Genomic DNA, 14,452 nt, shown 5'->3' with positions numbered 1-14,452 from the left:
TTTGTCCCTTGATATACACTTCAAGCATAAGTGGAAAAGCAACACACCTCCCCCTTCCTTCCTTCCAACTGATTTAACAGGTTTAACAGGCAGGAATCCACTTACCTGGCTGAGCATACACCGTGCCCAGATCTACCTTAAAGGAGCCTATCAGCACACTCCCAATCAGTTTATGGTGCATCACCTGTCACAAAAATGCAGTGTTACTGCCTCTTTTTTTCTATCAACATACGAGCAATTTAAAGATCACATTTGGTTTAGAGGTAGTAAACAGTGACATTCAGCAGCACGTGAAGATGATTGCTTATAGCTGCAGATACAGGGAGCATTTGGAATTTCTTCCCCTCATGCCTTGTGCAGATTTTGAAATCAATTCAGTTGCATTCATTTGGAATCACCCAGGTTCATCCCAGGATGTGTAAGAAGGTTTATTCCTAGATGAGGAATCAGATGGATATGTCTTCAGAGTAGATGTAGTTACATTACTTATCTCAGTAAATTTAAATAAATCATAATAAGGATAGACACATGGGGCACAGCTGGTTCCACATTAGGCTGCAGAAACTGTGTCATATGGCAATTCAGCTATGAACCAAGTACACCACAGGAGAAAGAATTAAAGCGTGCCTTTGCAGCATTTCAACATGTATTAAACAAAGAGACTCAGTCCTGATTTAACCCCCACCATATTAATGAAGTCAGAGAAGTGATGTGGATGTAAATGAGATGGCAGCAGGTCCCAGTGAGTCTGTCTCCTTAGCCTTCCTGGCAAGTAATGCATTTCATTTAGTTCAGATGAACTCAAATTTGATTAATAACTTTCCTTTGTCGGATAGTTCCTACATCTCTGTACTTTTGTGTTTGGTTTTCAAATACGTCTGTGTGCTCCATCTTACAGGCATGGCAGATGCTAATAACATATTCTAAGGGAAGACTGGCTCTGGAAGTGCATTTTTTAAAAAATATGCCTCTCACTAGAATAGCTGACAAGGTCAGAATTCACTCCTCAATTGTGAAATGCTTTCTGAAAACAGCCTGAGTCATCTAGAAAATCTTGGCCCAACTGCAAATTAATCCCTGGGCTTAGTTTCACAAAAGTGAAATTGAGAATTTGGAGATAAATATTCACATATCTGAGAGCATTTTAGGAATTTGAAAGACTTCATACTTTGACTTTGGAGTTGCACATCCATGTCAGGGACACTGGACTTCAGTGATTTTTCATTGGATTTATCATGTGACTTCATTTTCTGTGTTACCCTTTAGTGTGCCACTGTGATTTTGGGATCACATTCACCTGTCCTTGGTAAAACCTCACTTCATCATGGAAGGTGTTGAAGTAGGACAGAAAAATCAAAAGACAAAGGAGAAATTTTATTCAACCCTATGATTAAAGCTTAAAAACTAATTGAACTTTGTGTAGGAGAGGGGTAGATGTGAAGCCAGTGCTTCATGCACAGGTGCTGCTTTTCTCAATCCCTTTTGCCACCAGGTCCCATCACAGTGCTGCAGCCTTGCTCTGACAAGGCTGGACTAAGGTACCCATGGAGGAATAAGCCGTGAAAACTGGTGGGTTTCATCTTGCCATGTGACAAGATCATAGTTTTGGAAGAACTGCATGGGAACAGAAGCTTGCCCATATCTACTGTCCCACCAGGAAGGGTAGGTGGAATGGGGAAGTAGGATGTAGGCTTTCCATGATCAAGACATTGAAGTTGCTTTATGACTTTGGAAACAAGAGGAGGGGGTGTGCCTAAGTCTGACATGATGTTGTCTCACTGCTCTTTGTATTTTCTTTCCAGGGTATGGCAAGGTATTCAAACAGCAGGTGTGTAACCTTCACTACTCTATCTGGAGGTTTGCTGTGTGAAACATGATTGTCCTTGGATGAATGCCCTCTATGGCACTTCTAACCGCTGAGGGAATACCTTAATGCTTCTGTTAAGTGCTCTGTATTTCTCCTTTTTCAAGCATAGGGTTTTTTTTTATGATAGCAAAGTATGCAAGCATTAAGTTTATAGCAAACACCTCGCCTTCCCTGGAAGGGAGCATCACATCTACACTTCACGTTAAAGGTTTGTATCTTTCCAGACTAGAGACAATTTTCTTTAGATTTTCTGAATGAGGAGAAGTATAAAGAGTGTTGACCTCATTGCAGAGTGCAATGCAGAGAGTGGTGACCTCATTGCAGCCTATCAATACCTGAAGGGAACCTACACCCAGGAGGGGAGTAAACTCTTCAAAAGGGCTGACAACAGCAGGACTAGGGGAAATGGATCCAAGTTGAAGGAGGGAAGATTTAGGTTGGATGTTAGGGGGAAGTTCTTCACAAGGAGAGTGGTTAGGCCCTGGAACGGGCTGCCCAGGGAGGTTGTGGATGCCCCGTCCTTGGACGTGTTCAAGGCCAGGTTGGATGGGGTCCTGGGCAACCTGATCTGAATGTGTACGTTTGGTGGCCCTGCTAGGCAGGGGGGTTGGAACTACATGATCCTTGAGGTCCCTTCCAACCCGTGTGATTCTGTGATTCTGTGATTCTGTGTGAGTGTTAAACCAAGGAGTATTTCAGTATTGCAGCATAAGGGGCATCTCAATCGCACCGTAACATTACTACAAGGTTTCTAAAATGTACTGGAAAATATAAAAGGAGAAAAGTATTTGTTCACTAGTAGGTGCTCGGAAATGGAAAATCTCATTTTCTTCTCAAATTCAGAGTCTGAATGCAGCTGAAAGGCTGAACTCAAAAAAATAGCACTAATCTTTTTTGCTTTCCTTGAGCTTCCAGATGCATGTGAATGTGAATTTGTTTTCACAGATTATGTGGATTCACTGCATGAGTGATTGCTGATAATGGCAGCTACTAATCTTTGTTTTTCTTTAAGTCATATTCATGCTAAGCAAGTGCCTTGAAGCTTTCCATCTCTCCCAATGTATATTTCCTTTCTTATTTATTTCTACCCCAACATGTCGCATTCTTTGAAACTGTGCTGAAAAGTAATGAATTTCTCATTTCAGTAGCATCAGTGAGCATTGTACTACGTTAATATTCTCTTTTTAAAATGTCATTTTTATCTAGGATGCCTACTTTAATTTCACCTTCACCAGGTTTATATCAAAATGTTTTCTGAGCCCTATGAAGCTATGCAGATTGACACCAGTTAATGCTGTCACATCCCCCACATATCAACACACTCAGAAAGCTGGCATATTCCTGTCCATCACTGGAGATATGTAAGTAGTATGTAAAGAATATGAGTTCCAGAAGACTGACTATACCTTGTAGAAAAATTACTATACATTCCCAAAATGCTGTAGTTCACAATATTTGATGTGTCAGTATTGTCCTTATATGCTACCACATCAGAAGAACTTATGAAGGCCATATTAATCTTAACAGTTATACAATATCTACTCCCAAACAGAAGAGGGAACAATGTCAGCCTGTAATAAGCTCTGTCCTTGGGGATATGTGAAGGTCAGATCTGCAGATATCCTGCATAGGTATGAATTTCATGTATTTGAGATGTGTATGTGATTGAGTGGATCTGAGCTTAGGATTCTTTCAATTTACTACCAGCACTGGGAATCCAGATGTCCAGATGGTCATTTTTAAATGAAGATTTTTGGTTTTCGTAGCGGGAAAAGTCATTTCATAATCAACTCTGCAAAGCAAGAACATTTTGAACACCTCAAGAAGGTTTTGCTCTTGTGCTTTCCTGTAGCTCCTGAGCATCGCCTGACTTTGTCAAGCACAGCTAACACCCCATTTCCTGGTGTACTTCTTGAAATGGACAAGGCACTTTAGGAAAATCAATGATTTGGGACTAGGACAACAACTCACTGTTCATCCCAAGTGGTGGGACTTCTGGTAGTAGAAATGGGGAAAAAACAAAAACAAACTAAAAAACCCAACAGAGCATGTAAGGTTCTGGATGTTTTCCTACTCAAATTGATGTAGGTAAGCTGCTTTTGCAGGTGGTTGGCCTTCATCTCCAGAGGTCCCTTCCAACCTCTATGATTCTACGATTCTATGCTTCTATGATCTTGTAAATTTTGTAAGGTGAAGTCTTTCTATCTCACAGAGTGCCAAGCCAGCAATGTGTGTCCCTGAAAATCCACACCTCATCTTCCTTTATGTTTAGCTTTGCTTTCCTTCAAATAATTGCCAGCTGCCTTTCCTCCTTTTCCTCTCCATTCTCCTTTCCTCTTCCAACACTTTCTATTGCTTTCATAGCACCCTTGGTACCAAACATTATTTCTCTTTTTAATTGCATTAGGAAGAAACATTCAGAGCCAAAATGACACAGATACTATTACTGTACTGGGCTTTCCTAGGTACTTACAGAGATGTTGATTATTTTGTCGAACAGAAACACCTGTGGTCCAACGAAATCAAACACAAAGTACTGTGGGAGAAGGGGACAGCAGGTCAGAATCATCTTTGTGCTGGTAGCAGCACTGTCAGCATCATGGATTAGCTTTTTCAGTTACCCCACAGAGCCTTGAGAATAAAATCTGGGAGCTGGAGAGGTGGTGGTGGGCATGGCAAAGAGCTTTCCTTGTTCCCAGGACAAAAGGGAAAGCCCAGACCCCTTTGCTACTGGACAGATATTCCTGCTCAGATATGCAGATTCTATCAACTTGTCCATTCCAGTTCAAGCCACCAAGTGGAGATATCTCAGAGCCATTGAAGAAAATGTCTTCCCCAAAAGAAAGCACCAACCTCATTGTAGAAGGGAGCATTTGTGCCTTCTTTCACTGTTGTTTGCTTCTTCTCATCACCGATCTCAATGATTACTATGGGGTCGATGTTCTCACCCACCAGCTGCCTGGCCTCAGTGATCGTGATGGCAATCTGTGGGGAGCAAAGACAACACATATTTTCCCAGCTCATGTAAAGGTGTGTAAGGGCTGCCACCCCCTGCTCACCTGGTAATTCTGGGTTTTCATCTCCTCTTCATGAATTCTGGGCACCAGCTTCGCCCTGTATCAACCACAAAATAGTTCATTAGGCATCTCTGGCTAGACCTACTACTTGGATGCATGTTGCAAAGAGTTTTTGTCACTAAGCTGTTATTGTTTTTGGCACGTAGCTTTGTTAGACTTGATTTCACCAGCAGTCATTCAAGCACCATCAGAGGGACGTGTGGCTCCAAGGGCTCAGACCTGTGATCAGATGGCAGCTGCATCACAATCTGAACCACTGCAGCTGTCCATGGGCAAGGGCCATGCACATGGAAATCAACATATCCCCTCCTCTCCTGTTGGAAGATGGGTACAAGCACTGCTCTGCTCGTGCCTCTCATTAGAACATGCAAGGTGCAACACCAGTTTCATGCAGAACAGTGCCACAGGGCAACTGGTCTATTCCTTTTTCCTATTGCTTTTCATAAGACATGAAAATAGGATGGCACATTTCTTCTCTATTTCAAGTGGCAGACTCCTTGAATACTATAAAATTTCATACTTGGATTTACATGACATCCCACTTAGATCTCTCTGTCTTTCATGCATTTGGTAATAGGGAAATGCTTAGCATCTGAACAGGCCATAACAGCTACCTTCTATTCAAGCAAATGATCTCACCCATTGATCCCATCAAACTTGATTCCTTTCCTCCGCCTCTTGAAAAACAACTACATAAAACACCTGATTATAGAGACTGCTGGCCAATTTAGCTCATTTTCATTAGCAGCAGAGTTCAGGCCCTCTAGTATCCATTTCAATCTCTCCCTGAACTAGACAGCATCTGGTGACAATCTGCCTTGAGCTGATAATATTTTGCTGACAAGCACATCCACTATGTCTTGTGGAAGGAGTGAAGGGATCACCGCTGTCAGTAAATGGATTTTCTGTCAACAGATGTATTGTCCTATGCCAATACCATTCCTGAGAAAGATGGAAAAGGTGTTTTAGGGGACATAAAATACGCCAACAAGAACCTTTTCCTCTCTGGGCTTAAGGATCCAAAAGCACTGGACAATGCACTGCTGTTCATCAGGTCTTGCTCTCCCTCTTCTTGTCTTCCAAGAGTGTCAGGTTGAAGATTTTCACTTTCATCTTGATCACCTGGTGAGTAAAAACAATCAAGAAAATAAACCCAGTCTCTGATTTCTGCCAGAAAAAGCTAACTTGGAGAAGAGCAGCGAATTCATCAGTATGATGTGCATATTTTATTTATTTGGGTATCACAGTGGTCACAATGAGGATTCGTACTGAGCAGCACTGATGACAACAGCAGGTTCTGTGCAAAAAAATTATACTACACATAAATTGAGGGTACAGCTCTTCTCATCACACCGTGTGCATTCACAACAGGCACATGTACCAGTGGCACCTGAATGCCTCATCTCTCATCTACTAGAAAGATGGTGGGACAGATAATCACCATTACTTGCCAGCAGTGAATCTGTCATTCAATCCAACACCCTCCATTTCCCTCTAAGTTACCAATTTGGAGCCTAGTTTTGAAATCATTGCTCACCTTTACCTGCTGCAGAGATGACGAGTGGTAGATCAAGGACAGAAAAAGAGAGTTGAACATGATTCATTGTATCTCTTGTAGACAGCTCTGCTCAGACGAGACAAATTGCTTTCAGAAGTGCCTATTTTTCTTCCTCACTCTCCTGAGTCCTAGTAACCAGCTCAGAGGTACGTATCTACATTTGGACAGTTTGGCCTTTCTCATACTGCTCTGCTTAGTCCTCCTGGCCCAACAGAAGTTCTGCCAGCATCTTTGCCCCTTGCTGAGTGTGTTTGTATACAGCATCCGCCTTGGGAAGGGACCTGTTCATTTTAGGTGAAAGTTTAGTTATTGGTTGCCTGTCATTGGTTCTAATATATACAGATAAGCAAGAAATGTTCAGTGACTCTGGACTTGAGCTATTTCTGGTCTAAATGTCAGATGGCATCCACAAAAGTTAAACTGACTTGCTCAGCTTAGAGGCTTAGAGGCTTAGACAACCTTGTGGAGAAATCCTTGCATCAAATGAAAGGAAATACATTCAAATGTATCTTTTGCAAGAGTTCTGTGGCACTGTATCCCAACTACAAAACTAGATAAAGATTGCCCAGAGAAGCTGTGGGGCCCCATCCCTGGAGGCATTTGAGGCCAGGTTGTATGGGGCCCTGGGCAGCCTGATCTGGGGAGTGGTAGCCTGCCATGGCAAGGGAGTTGGAATTGGATGATCTTTGAGGTACTTTCCAACTGAAGCAATTATTTGATTCTGTAAAGGATTTTAATACTGCTTCCTCATCCCTTTGCAAAGGTATGGTGATTTGAGTAGTACTTAGAAATTGCTGATGATAGCAAAGGACCATCCACCATACAGTAAAACTCACTTTCTAATTAGCGCACTTATCAGGTGTGAATGTGGTCCTTCTGCAGCTGGATTCCACAAGCCCCTGTTCCCAGCAAACCATCAGAGAGGTGAAGAGACAAGACTTTTGGTTGTGCTGGAAGGTGATCAGACATGAGCCAGCAGAGAAGCCAGCCTGGGTGCCCTACTGCCCTGTTATGCAGCTCTGTGCTTGAGCTGACATAACCAGTCTCTTGATGGAGCAATCTCATATACTATATATGTTCTCTGACTGCCCCTCTGGCTCTTGTTCATTCTGCCCAGAACAGGGAGAGTGAGTTGTCTGTATCCATGTAGACATGACCTGATTTACAGCGCTTGAGTGAAAGGTGTCTGTCCAGAGTTTTGCATCTGTAGTACCAAGTCCCCATGACTACTCCCCAAATCCTATTTACTCTAGAGCACGCTGTTTGATTAGGGGCTTGTAGTACTTCGTGCTGTTTGCTTTGTAGGCTAAAGCAGAAAAATATTCCCCTCCACCCCACAGCTGGGAACAGGCGTGTGCCAGTGTGACGTCCTGCCTGAGCCACTCTCTGCAAGGTCCACACTTCTGTTGAGATGTAAACTCTTTGCAACACTTTCGCTTTACAGTTCCATTCTCTTGACATTTTAGTATCTGAATCAATATCCTTTTTTACTCAATAACTGTATATATATTGCACATAACAGCAGGAATTATTCCCTTGTGTACATACAGCAAGTGGTTTAATGAATCACCACACTCCCTCATTGCACACTTCTCTGCTAGATCTCCTAAGCCCAAATTCCCATTTAACACAAGAAAGAGATGGTAATATCTGCATCTTTGCTAGTTTCAACTCTTCCACAAAACAGTAATGATATATATGAAGAAGCAGCATAAGGACCCCGATCCATCCAACATCTCAAAGACAGAATCATTTGAAATAAGCAGTTACACAGACACAAGTGATTACGTGGTAAACTAAAGTTACCATGTAATTTATCTCGTAGAGCACAGCATATTTTATAGAGCATAAGGTAAATAAACTCTAACATAACTGTCATTACTGAGAAGTTTAATGGTGTTGTTTTCTCTTCTCCGAAGTGGAGTTTCCTTGCTGTAAGGACCAGAAGAGAATCTTTTTGTTTAAAACAGTGCCCTTTAGCTAAATAGTATTTATGACACAAAAGAAGTGTTCCTGTTTCTGCCCAACAGTGAGCCAAGATACACATGGCTGGTTTATGGCAGCAGTGTAATTCACAGGCTGCACTAAACACTAAGGAGTCCACATTTTAAATGTCTCATTAAATTTGAGGCATGAAACTGTAACAAAACATCACAGAAAGCAAAGAATTTTTTGTGGCTGAAATGTGAGTTTTTGTGGAGCTCTATGAGAGGACTATGGGGAGAGGAGGAAAATGGCAGTGGTAGGAATGCTGGAGAGCATCTCCTTAGCTTGGAAAACAATTATGTATTCCAGGGTAAGAAACAAAAGACTCTGCATGTCTTATGAATGCACTTAAAGCTGTTAAAGATAAAATACAAAAGCAAAAACAAAAGAGGAAGGAAGCAAACAAAACCCACTCCACCATATACATAAGTGGAAAATTGCTTGATCTATCCAGCCTATCCAGCCACCATTCTGCAGGTTTCTAGAAGTAGATCTTCAGGAGGAACTGTGAAATGATGTTTCCATCAGAACGGAACAAACTGTTAAAATCCTGCCACCTGCCTATTTTTGTTCTCTATTAGAGACAGTAGTTTGAACTTGCAGGATCCAAAGGTGGATTTGACAAAATACTTCATGGAAAAAGAGAAATCTCTTTGTTTACCTAAGAGTGATAAAGAATTTACTGCCCATTTTATCAAAACTAAGGCAGCAATTGTAAGACACAATTCAAATGAGTTCACATGAAATGAGGTATAACACGATCCCCAACCTGCTCTCACCAGTTGCAGTATTGATTTATGAGGCCTTACCCAGCGCGTCTTTGTTTGCAATAGTCAACCCTTTCTCGCCTTTTTTCTTCTTCTTCAGCTTCATGCCACCAAACAGCCCCTTTCTGAAAAAATTAAAGAAAAACAATCATTGTAACAGCTTCCAGCCCTTTTCTGTGCTGGACTCTGATTTAATTCAAAGACCTGCTGAGAGGGCATCTTGATTTCCATGTGATATCATTATATTCTGATTTGCCTTTTATTGAAAGCAAACAAGAGAATTCTCCAGTTTCATGCTTCATCTAACTTAGTTTATTTTAAAAATTTGGCAGTGTGCGGGCAAGCATGCTGACAGAGAGCCAGAGCTTCTTTTCAAACTAAGACAGCAGGAAGAGGCAAAAAAAGGAAGTTCAAGTTTCCAGTTCTACTGACTTGCCCACACATAATTCCCACTCCTGTGGCAATACTATAAACAAAAACTTCCTACAGATTTTAGGTTCCAGTCCAAAAGCCATTTTACAGTGAATTAAGATAAACATAAAAGCATTTATTTAAACTCCTCTGGTGTGGATGTGCACAGTGCTGGTGGCATATTCACCACAACAGCTTTTGCCTTTTATTTAATTAGTTCTCATTCCCCCCAGCAGCAAAGCTACAAGCAGAGCTGGACAAGAGATCTTCCTCAAGCTGTTTTATGGGGACAGTTTAGCCTAGCACCAACCCCAGCTACCACTGCTTGTGGCTTTTCTGCCTCCCACTCCTCCCCATACTGAATGAGGGAATTCAGCAACTTAAGACAAAGCTTTCTACAGTCATTTCTATGATCATGGGTTAAAGTGGCTTTACCTTCATTAAGGATTTCTTATTTCTTGCATTCATTCTATTTTAACCACAGCCAGGAGCCTAGCACAGTTATCTGGGAGCAGCAGGCATTGATAGGGTGAGATCCAGGCAGGCCAGCACAGACCTGGGCTGGCTGCCATAACAGAGAAAACATGATAAGACATTCATTAGGGACCCATTGCAAATCGCCCTGTGGCAGCAAGCAGTTCAGCTGCTGAACTAAGTTAAAGTATTCTTCAAGCAACAGCAAGGAGCCAGGTTGGTTATTCAGAGCTTTGTGCTGTTCTGCCTTTTCCTATTTTACCTTCCCATTGCTCCTGCAGCTTTTTAGCGAGTTGAGAGACAGAGAAGTTTGTTTTGCAGTTAGTTTCACAGAAGAAGACAAAAGGGAACATCTCTATAAGTCATACAGTGTTTTCCCATCAACAAAGAATCTTCTTGGCAAGGTACTTGAAAAGGGAGGTGATGGAGTCACAATCCCTGAAGATTTTCAAGAAAAGAATAGATGTCACACAGAGGGGCATGGTTCAGTAGGCAGGGTTGTGGCGGGTTGATGGTTAGACTAGATGATCTTAATGGTCTTCTCCAACCTAAATGATTTTATGATTCTGTGATTCTTATTCCTTTCATATCTACTCCAAGGAATGCTTCCTTGGTGGCCAGATAGCATAATCCCATCAAATCTCCTTTGTTTGCACTGTGGATCCAGGAGCACTGGCCCTGGAATGGGGCACTGAGGTTGTTCCATCATTTTACAGGCAAAGAACGAAGTATGACTACAAAACTAAGAAATATAACAATCTCCATTTCCAACCTGACCTCCTGCTCCAACTTCTGATTCTTCATACCCTAGAGTCAAGGTAGGAGTTCATATACTGCAGAGAAAAGCCAAGAGGGGAAGATCGCTCGATGCACAGAAAGGTTTGGTTGAAAGGGACTTCAAAGATCATCTACTTCCAATTCCAGATCATCAAGTTCCAACAGAATATGGGACCTCACCCCACTGTCTTTGAGGAAAGCTTAGCACAAAATCTGTCCTCAGCAACATGGAAGATTTTTGTGCTAAAACTGCCAGATTTCTCCTTTTAACCCAAAGTTCTGAGCAGTGGGATGGACATACTTGCTATCCTGCATTTGGTTCCCTGAGAGACACAGCTATTCTCACACTTTGGGAAAGGACTGGTTGGTTTTTATTGATCTCATGGTTTTCTTATCTTTTCTTCCCTTAACAAAAAGGATGCTTTTAAGCTACATGATTCAGTGTTTGAGAGGAGACTGGGGAGCAGCAATCAAACCACTGAGCACTGGAGTGTATCATTTCATTTTTTCTGGTTTTCGAGAGGTTTAAGCCAGTGTTTAATAATGACCCTTACAGTCTGTATGCATCACATCGTGGTGCCAATCAAGGTTTGGCAAAACAGTTACAAGAATATAGGAGTCACACACAAGAGTTCCTCTTTAATGATAAACTGAACAGAGCTTGGGATAGGAGTGGGCAATAATGGACTCTGCACTTTGAGGGCCAAAACTAAGACCAAAAATAAGATGGGGGGGAGGGGGAACTGGGGGAAGGCGGGAGGGAGGAAAGAAGGGAGCAAAATAATAGAACAAAAACAGATTTGGGAAGCTATTTTTATTAGATAAAACCCTATAGACTTATTTTGAATTAATCGTACCACTCTAACATATAATCAGAAATCCAAAGTTGCTGCTAATGATTCATTTACTTTACTTCATGGTGAAAATGTAAGTCACATTCTTGCAGATCTCCCCTGCTCACACTCAGCTTTGCTCAGTTTTCACATTCTTTGTACTTAGAGTGGAATAAATGGTTCTGTTTGCAGGCATTGTGAAAAGTTACAAAGAACACATATTAGCATAGCCAAAACATTTCATGTTGAAATGTTGAAATTACATGCTTTTGTATTTTGATGTATTTTATACATCTCTTTTTTAAAGCTGAAGCATTCACTGAAACCCACACAAATCTGTGAGCAGTGGTATCTAACAACTCACTGTTCTCTATCATTTTCCCAATTACTGGTAACATTAGTTCAAGAAGAGGTCTCCGTGGGCATGATTTCATATTACAGTTTTTCCAAGGAAACAAATATGCCTCATATTTCAGGGGAGAAACAATCTATACCACTTGAGAATTTTCTGCTAGTAATGCCAGTGGTAAGAGTGAAAGCAAACCATTTATTACAATGGCAACATTTTATTCCCCTATCATCAAATGATTTGTTTGCCTAAATTGCTGTATAAATAAAAATAGGTTTCCTGGGAGAAATACAGTCCAGCCAGCTCAGACAAACAGCACCCACAAACTGGGCAAATCTGATGCCAGTCAGTGCTCAAACACCGTAAGTTACCTGCAAACTCAATGTGCATTTAATTGTGAAGAAAATTTGCAGCAAACCAGAATGGGAAGCTGATAATATTTAAAAGCCATATTGAGGGACATATATCATGAAAAAGTTTCTCCAGTGCCCTGAAGGAAATCTCCTGGCTGTCAGTAAGGAACAAAAGTGGCAGTGTGAGAATCTGGTGAATTGGGATGCATGTAGGGTGCAGATTAGTTGGGGTGCAGAAAAAGTCTTTCATTCCATCTTTGGAATGTGGTGAGGCTGAAGGTAGCACTGACAGACTGCAGTGAAGGTTCAGTCCCCATATATTACACAGTGCATTAAGACAGAGGAGGATTTTGTTCTTTCTTGGAACCAACAAGATTTAAGGTGCAGTAGAACAAATTCATTTCCACAGAGAAGAAATTAGTTTCTATAGGTTACAGACATGCTTACCTTGGAATTTTCCTGTTATAATTACCTTAAAAAGAAGCAATTAGAATTTTGCCATCTCAGCTAATTGAGAACATTGCTTAATTTAATAAACAAACAAACAAACAAATAAATAAATAAATAAATAGGATCTCTCAGTTCTCTCTGCATGGGGATTGTGAAAAATCTGGAGTAAGGATAGTCTTTTTTCTTCTGCACATGTACAGTGACAACAGGAGTCTTAGCTTGACCACAATTAATTGAAGTTTCCCCAGCATAAGTAGTATGTAAGAGTGGTTCACCAACTGCTCAATAGCATTCGATTATAGCAAGAATGTGTTCGATTTATGAGTTCGTTTCCCTCTATCATTGCTACAGGTCCATTGGGGTTCTGACTTCATTATCATACATCTTGAAAGACTCACAAATTGTATTCCCCTCTCATCAACATTTACCCATTACAGCTTCCAGCTTTTGAGCTTGTCAATTTTTCAAAAGCATCCTTCCATGCCCCTTCTTTTTCATTTAAGCTGTCCTGTTATCACAGAGGCTTCATGTTCACATCGTGCACCGCATGACGTTCTCTCAGATATCCCATAATTGCTATTTGCAACATAATTTAAGGGAAAGATCACAGAAAAGAACACTTCAGATTTGACAGCATAAGAGTACAAGTAACTTTACCATACACTGAATTTTCTTTGATTTTTTTCTGCAGTAAATTTAAACTTAGTTTCATCTTTCAATAAAACACTTCCAGAAATCTATGTGCTGAGAATTCACATTTGAGGAGAATCCCTTCTTGTATGAATGGTCACACATAATCCATTCAGTCTTCACTTCCAGACATGGATAGTAGACTTCATCCCCAAAAGGTACTGGAGAGACTCATCTCACCAAGTCTGGTGTTGGCTTCTGACATCCCAAGGGTTATCACCATCAATGGAGACACTTCAGTGGCACTTCTAGGGTGCAGATTACCTGACCCACTTCCCATGGGATGAAGGAAATCACTTTTTTCTTGTTGGTCAAGGTGAATTTATGCAACCATCAGCCTTGGAATGACTTTCTGCAATGCTGACACATGAACTGTGCTCCTGGTTGGCACAGTGGAAAACAGCCAAGGAGGTGGGTGTTGGGACCTTTGGAAACACTGAGGGCAAGCACAGAGATGAACCCAATTTTATCTGGAATGTCTCCAGGGACCATCCAGAAGTCCACATAAGGACAGGTGAATGAGCTGCCAGCACACTCCTGGCAGCAGACAATCCTAGCTGGGACAGCTGCCTTCGTTCCCCCAAGGCCCATTCCTCCCTGGAAGAAGCAGCCTCTGTGAACCTTTCAGTGCCATCAAAACCATCAGTTCAGAGATGATCAAAGATTTGTGCGGCTCAGATCTGATCTCACTCCAATGCCTGATCTGAGTTTTAGAACCAAAGAAAGAGAAAGAACAGCCTTCAGCCTTTTCACACATTAACATACAGCTTGTTAGGTAGGTCTGCATCTTTGCTTTTTGTTGTTTGCACACTGCCTATTGTTAGGCAATGTTAGCTTCTATATTTTGCAGCTTCTTAAAA

General features: G+C 41.4%; 1 protein-coding gene across 2 annotated transcripts in view; it reads right to left on the bottom strand.

Annotated features, from left to right (window-relative positions):
* FER1L6 (fer-1 like family member 6) overlaps positions 1–14,452 on the bottom strand; it is an 81,883-nt gene that overhangs the window by 52,325 nt on the left and 15,106 nt on the right. For both annotated transcript variants that reach the window (XM_052704043.1, XM_052704042.1), the window contains exons 2-7: positions 9,298–9,380; positions 5,940–6,066; positions 4,927–4,981; positions 4,721–4,852; positions 4,341–4,403; positions 106–184 (exon numbers count right to left, since the gene is read on the bottom strand). In XM_052704043.1, the coding sequence (XP_052560003.1) occupies positions 106–184; positions 4,341–4,403; positions 4,721–4,852; positions 4,927–4,981; positions 5,940–6,066; positions 9,298–9,380 (539 nt within the window). The remainder of the gene's footprint in view (positions 1–105; positions 185–4,340; positions 4,404–4,720; positions 4,853–4,926; positions 4,982–5,939; positions 6,067–9,297; positions 9,381–14,452) is intronic.

This window comes from Tympanuchus pallidicinctus, unplaced genomic scaffold (assembly GCF_026119805.1).
Source record: "Tympanuchus pallidicinctus isolate F22 unplaced genomic scaffold, pur_lepc_1.0 scaffold5, whole genome shotgun sequence".
NCBI classification, from domain to species: domain Eukaryota; kingdom Metazoa; phylum Chordata; class Aves; order Galliformes; family Phasianidae; genus Tympanuchus; species Tympanuchus pallidicinctus.
Note: the sequence above shows the minus strand (reverse complement) of the source record. Positions and strands in the feature narration are given on the sequence as shown.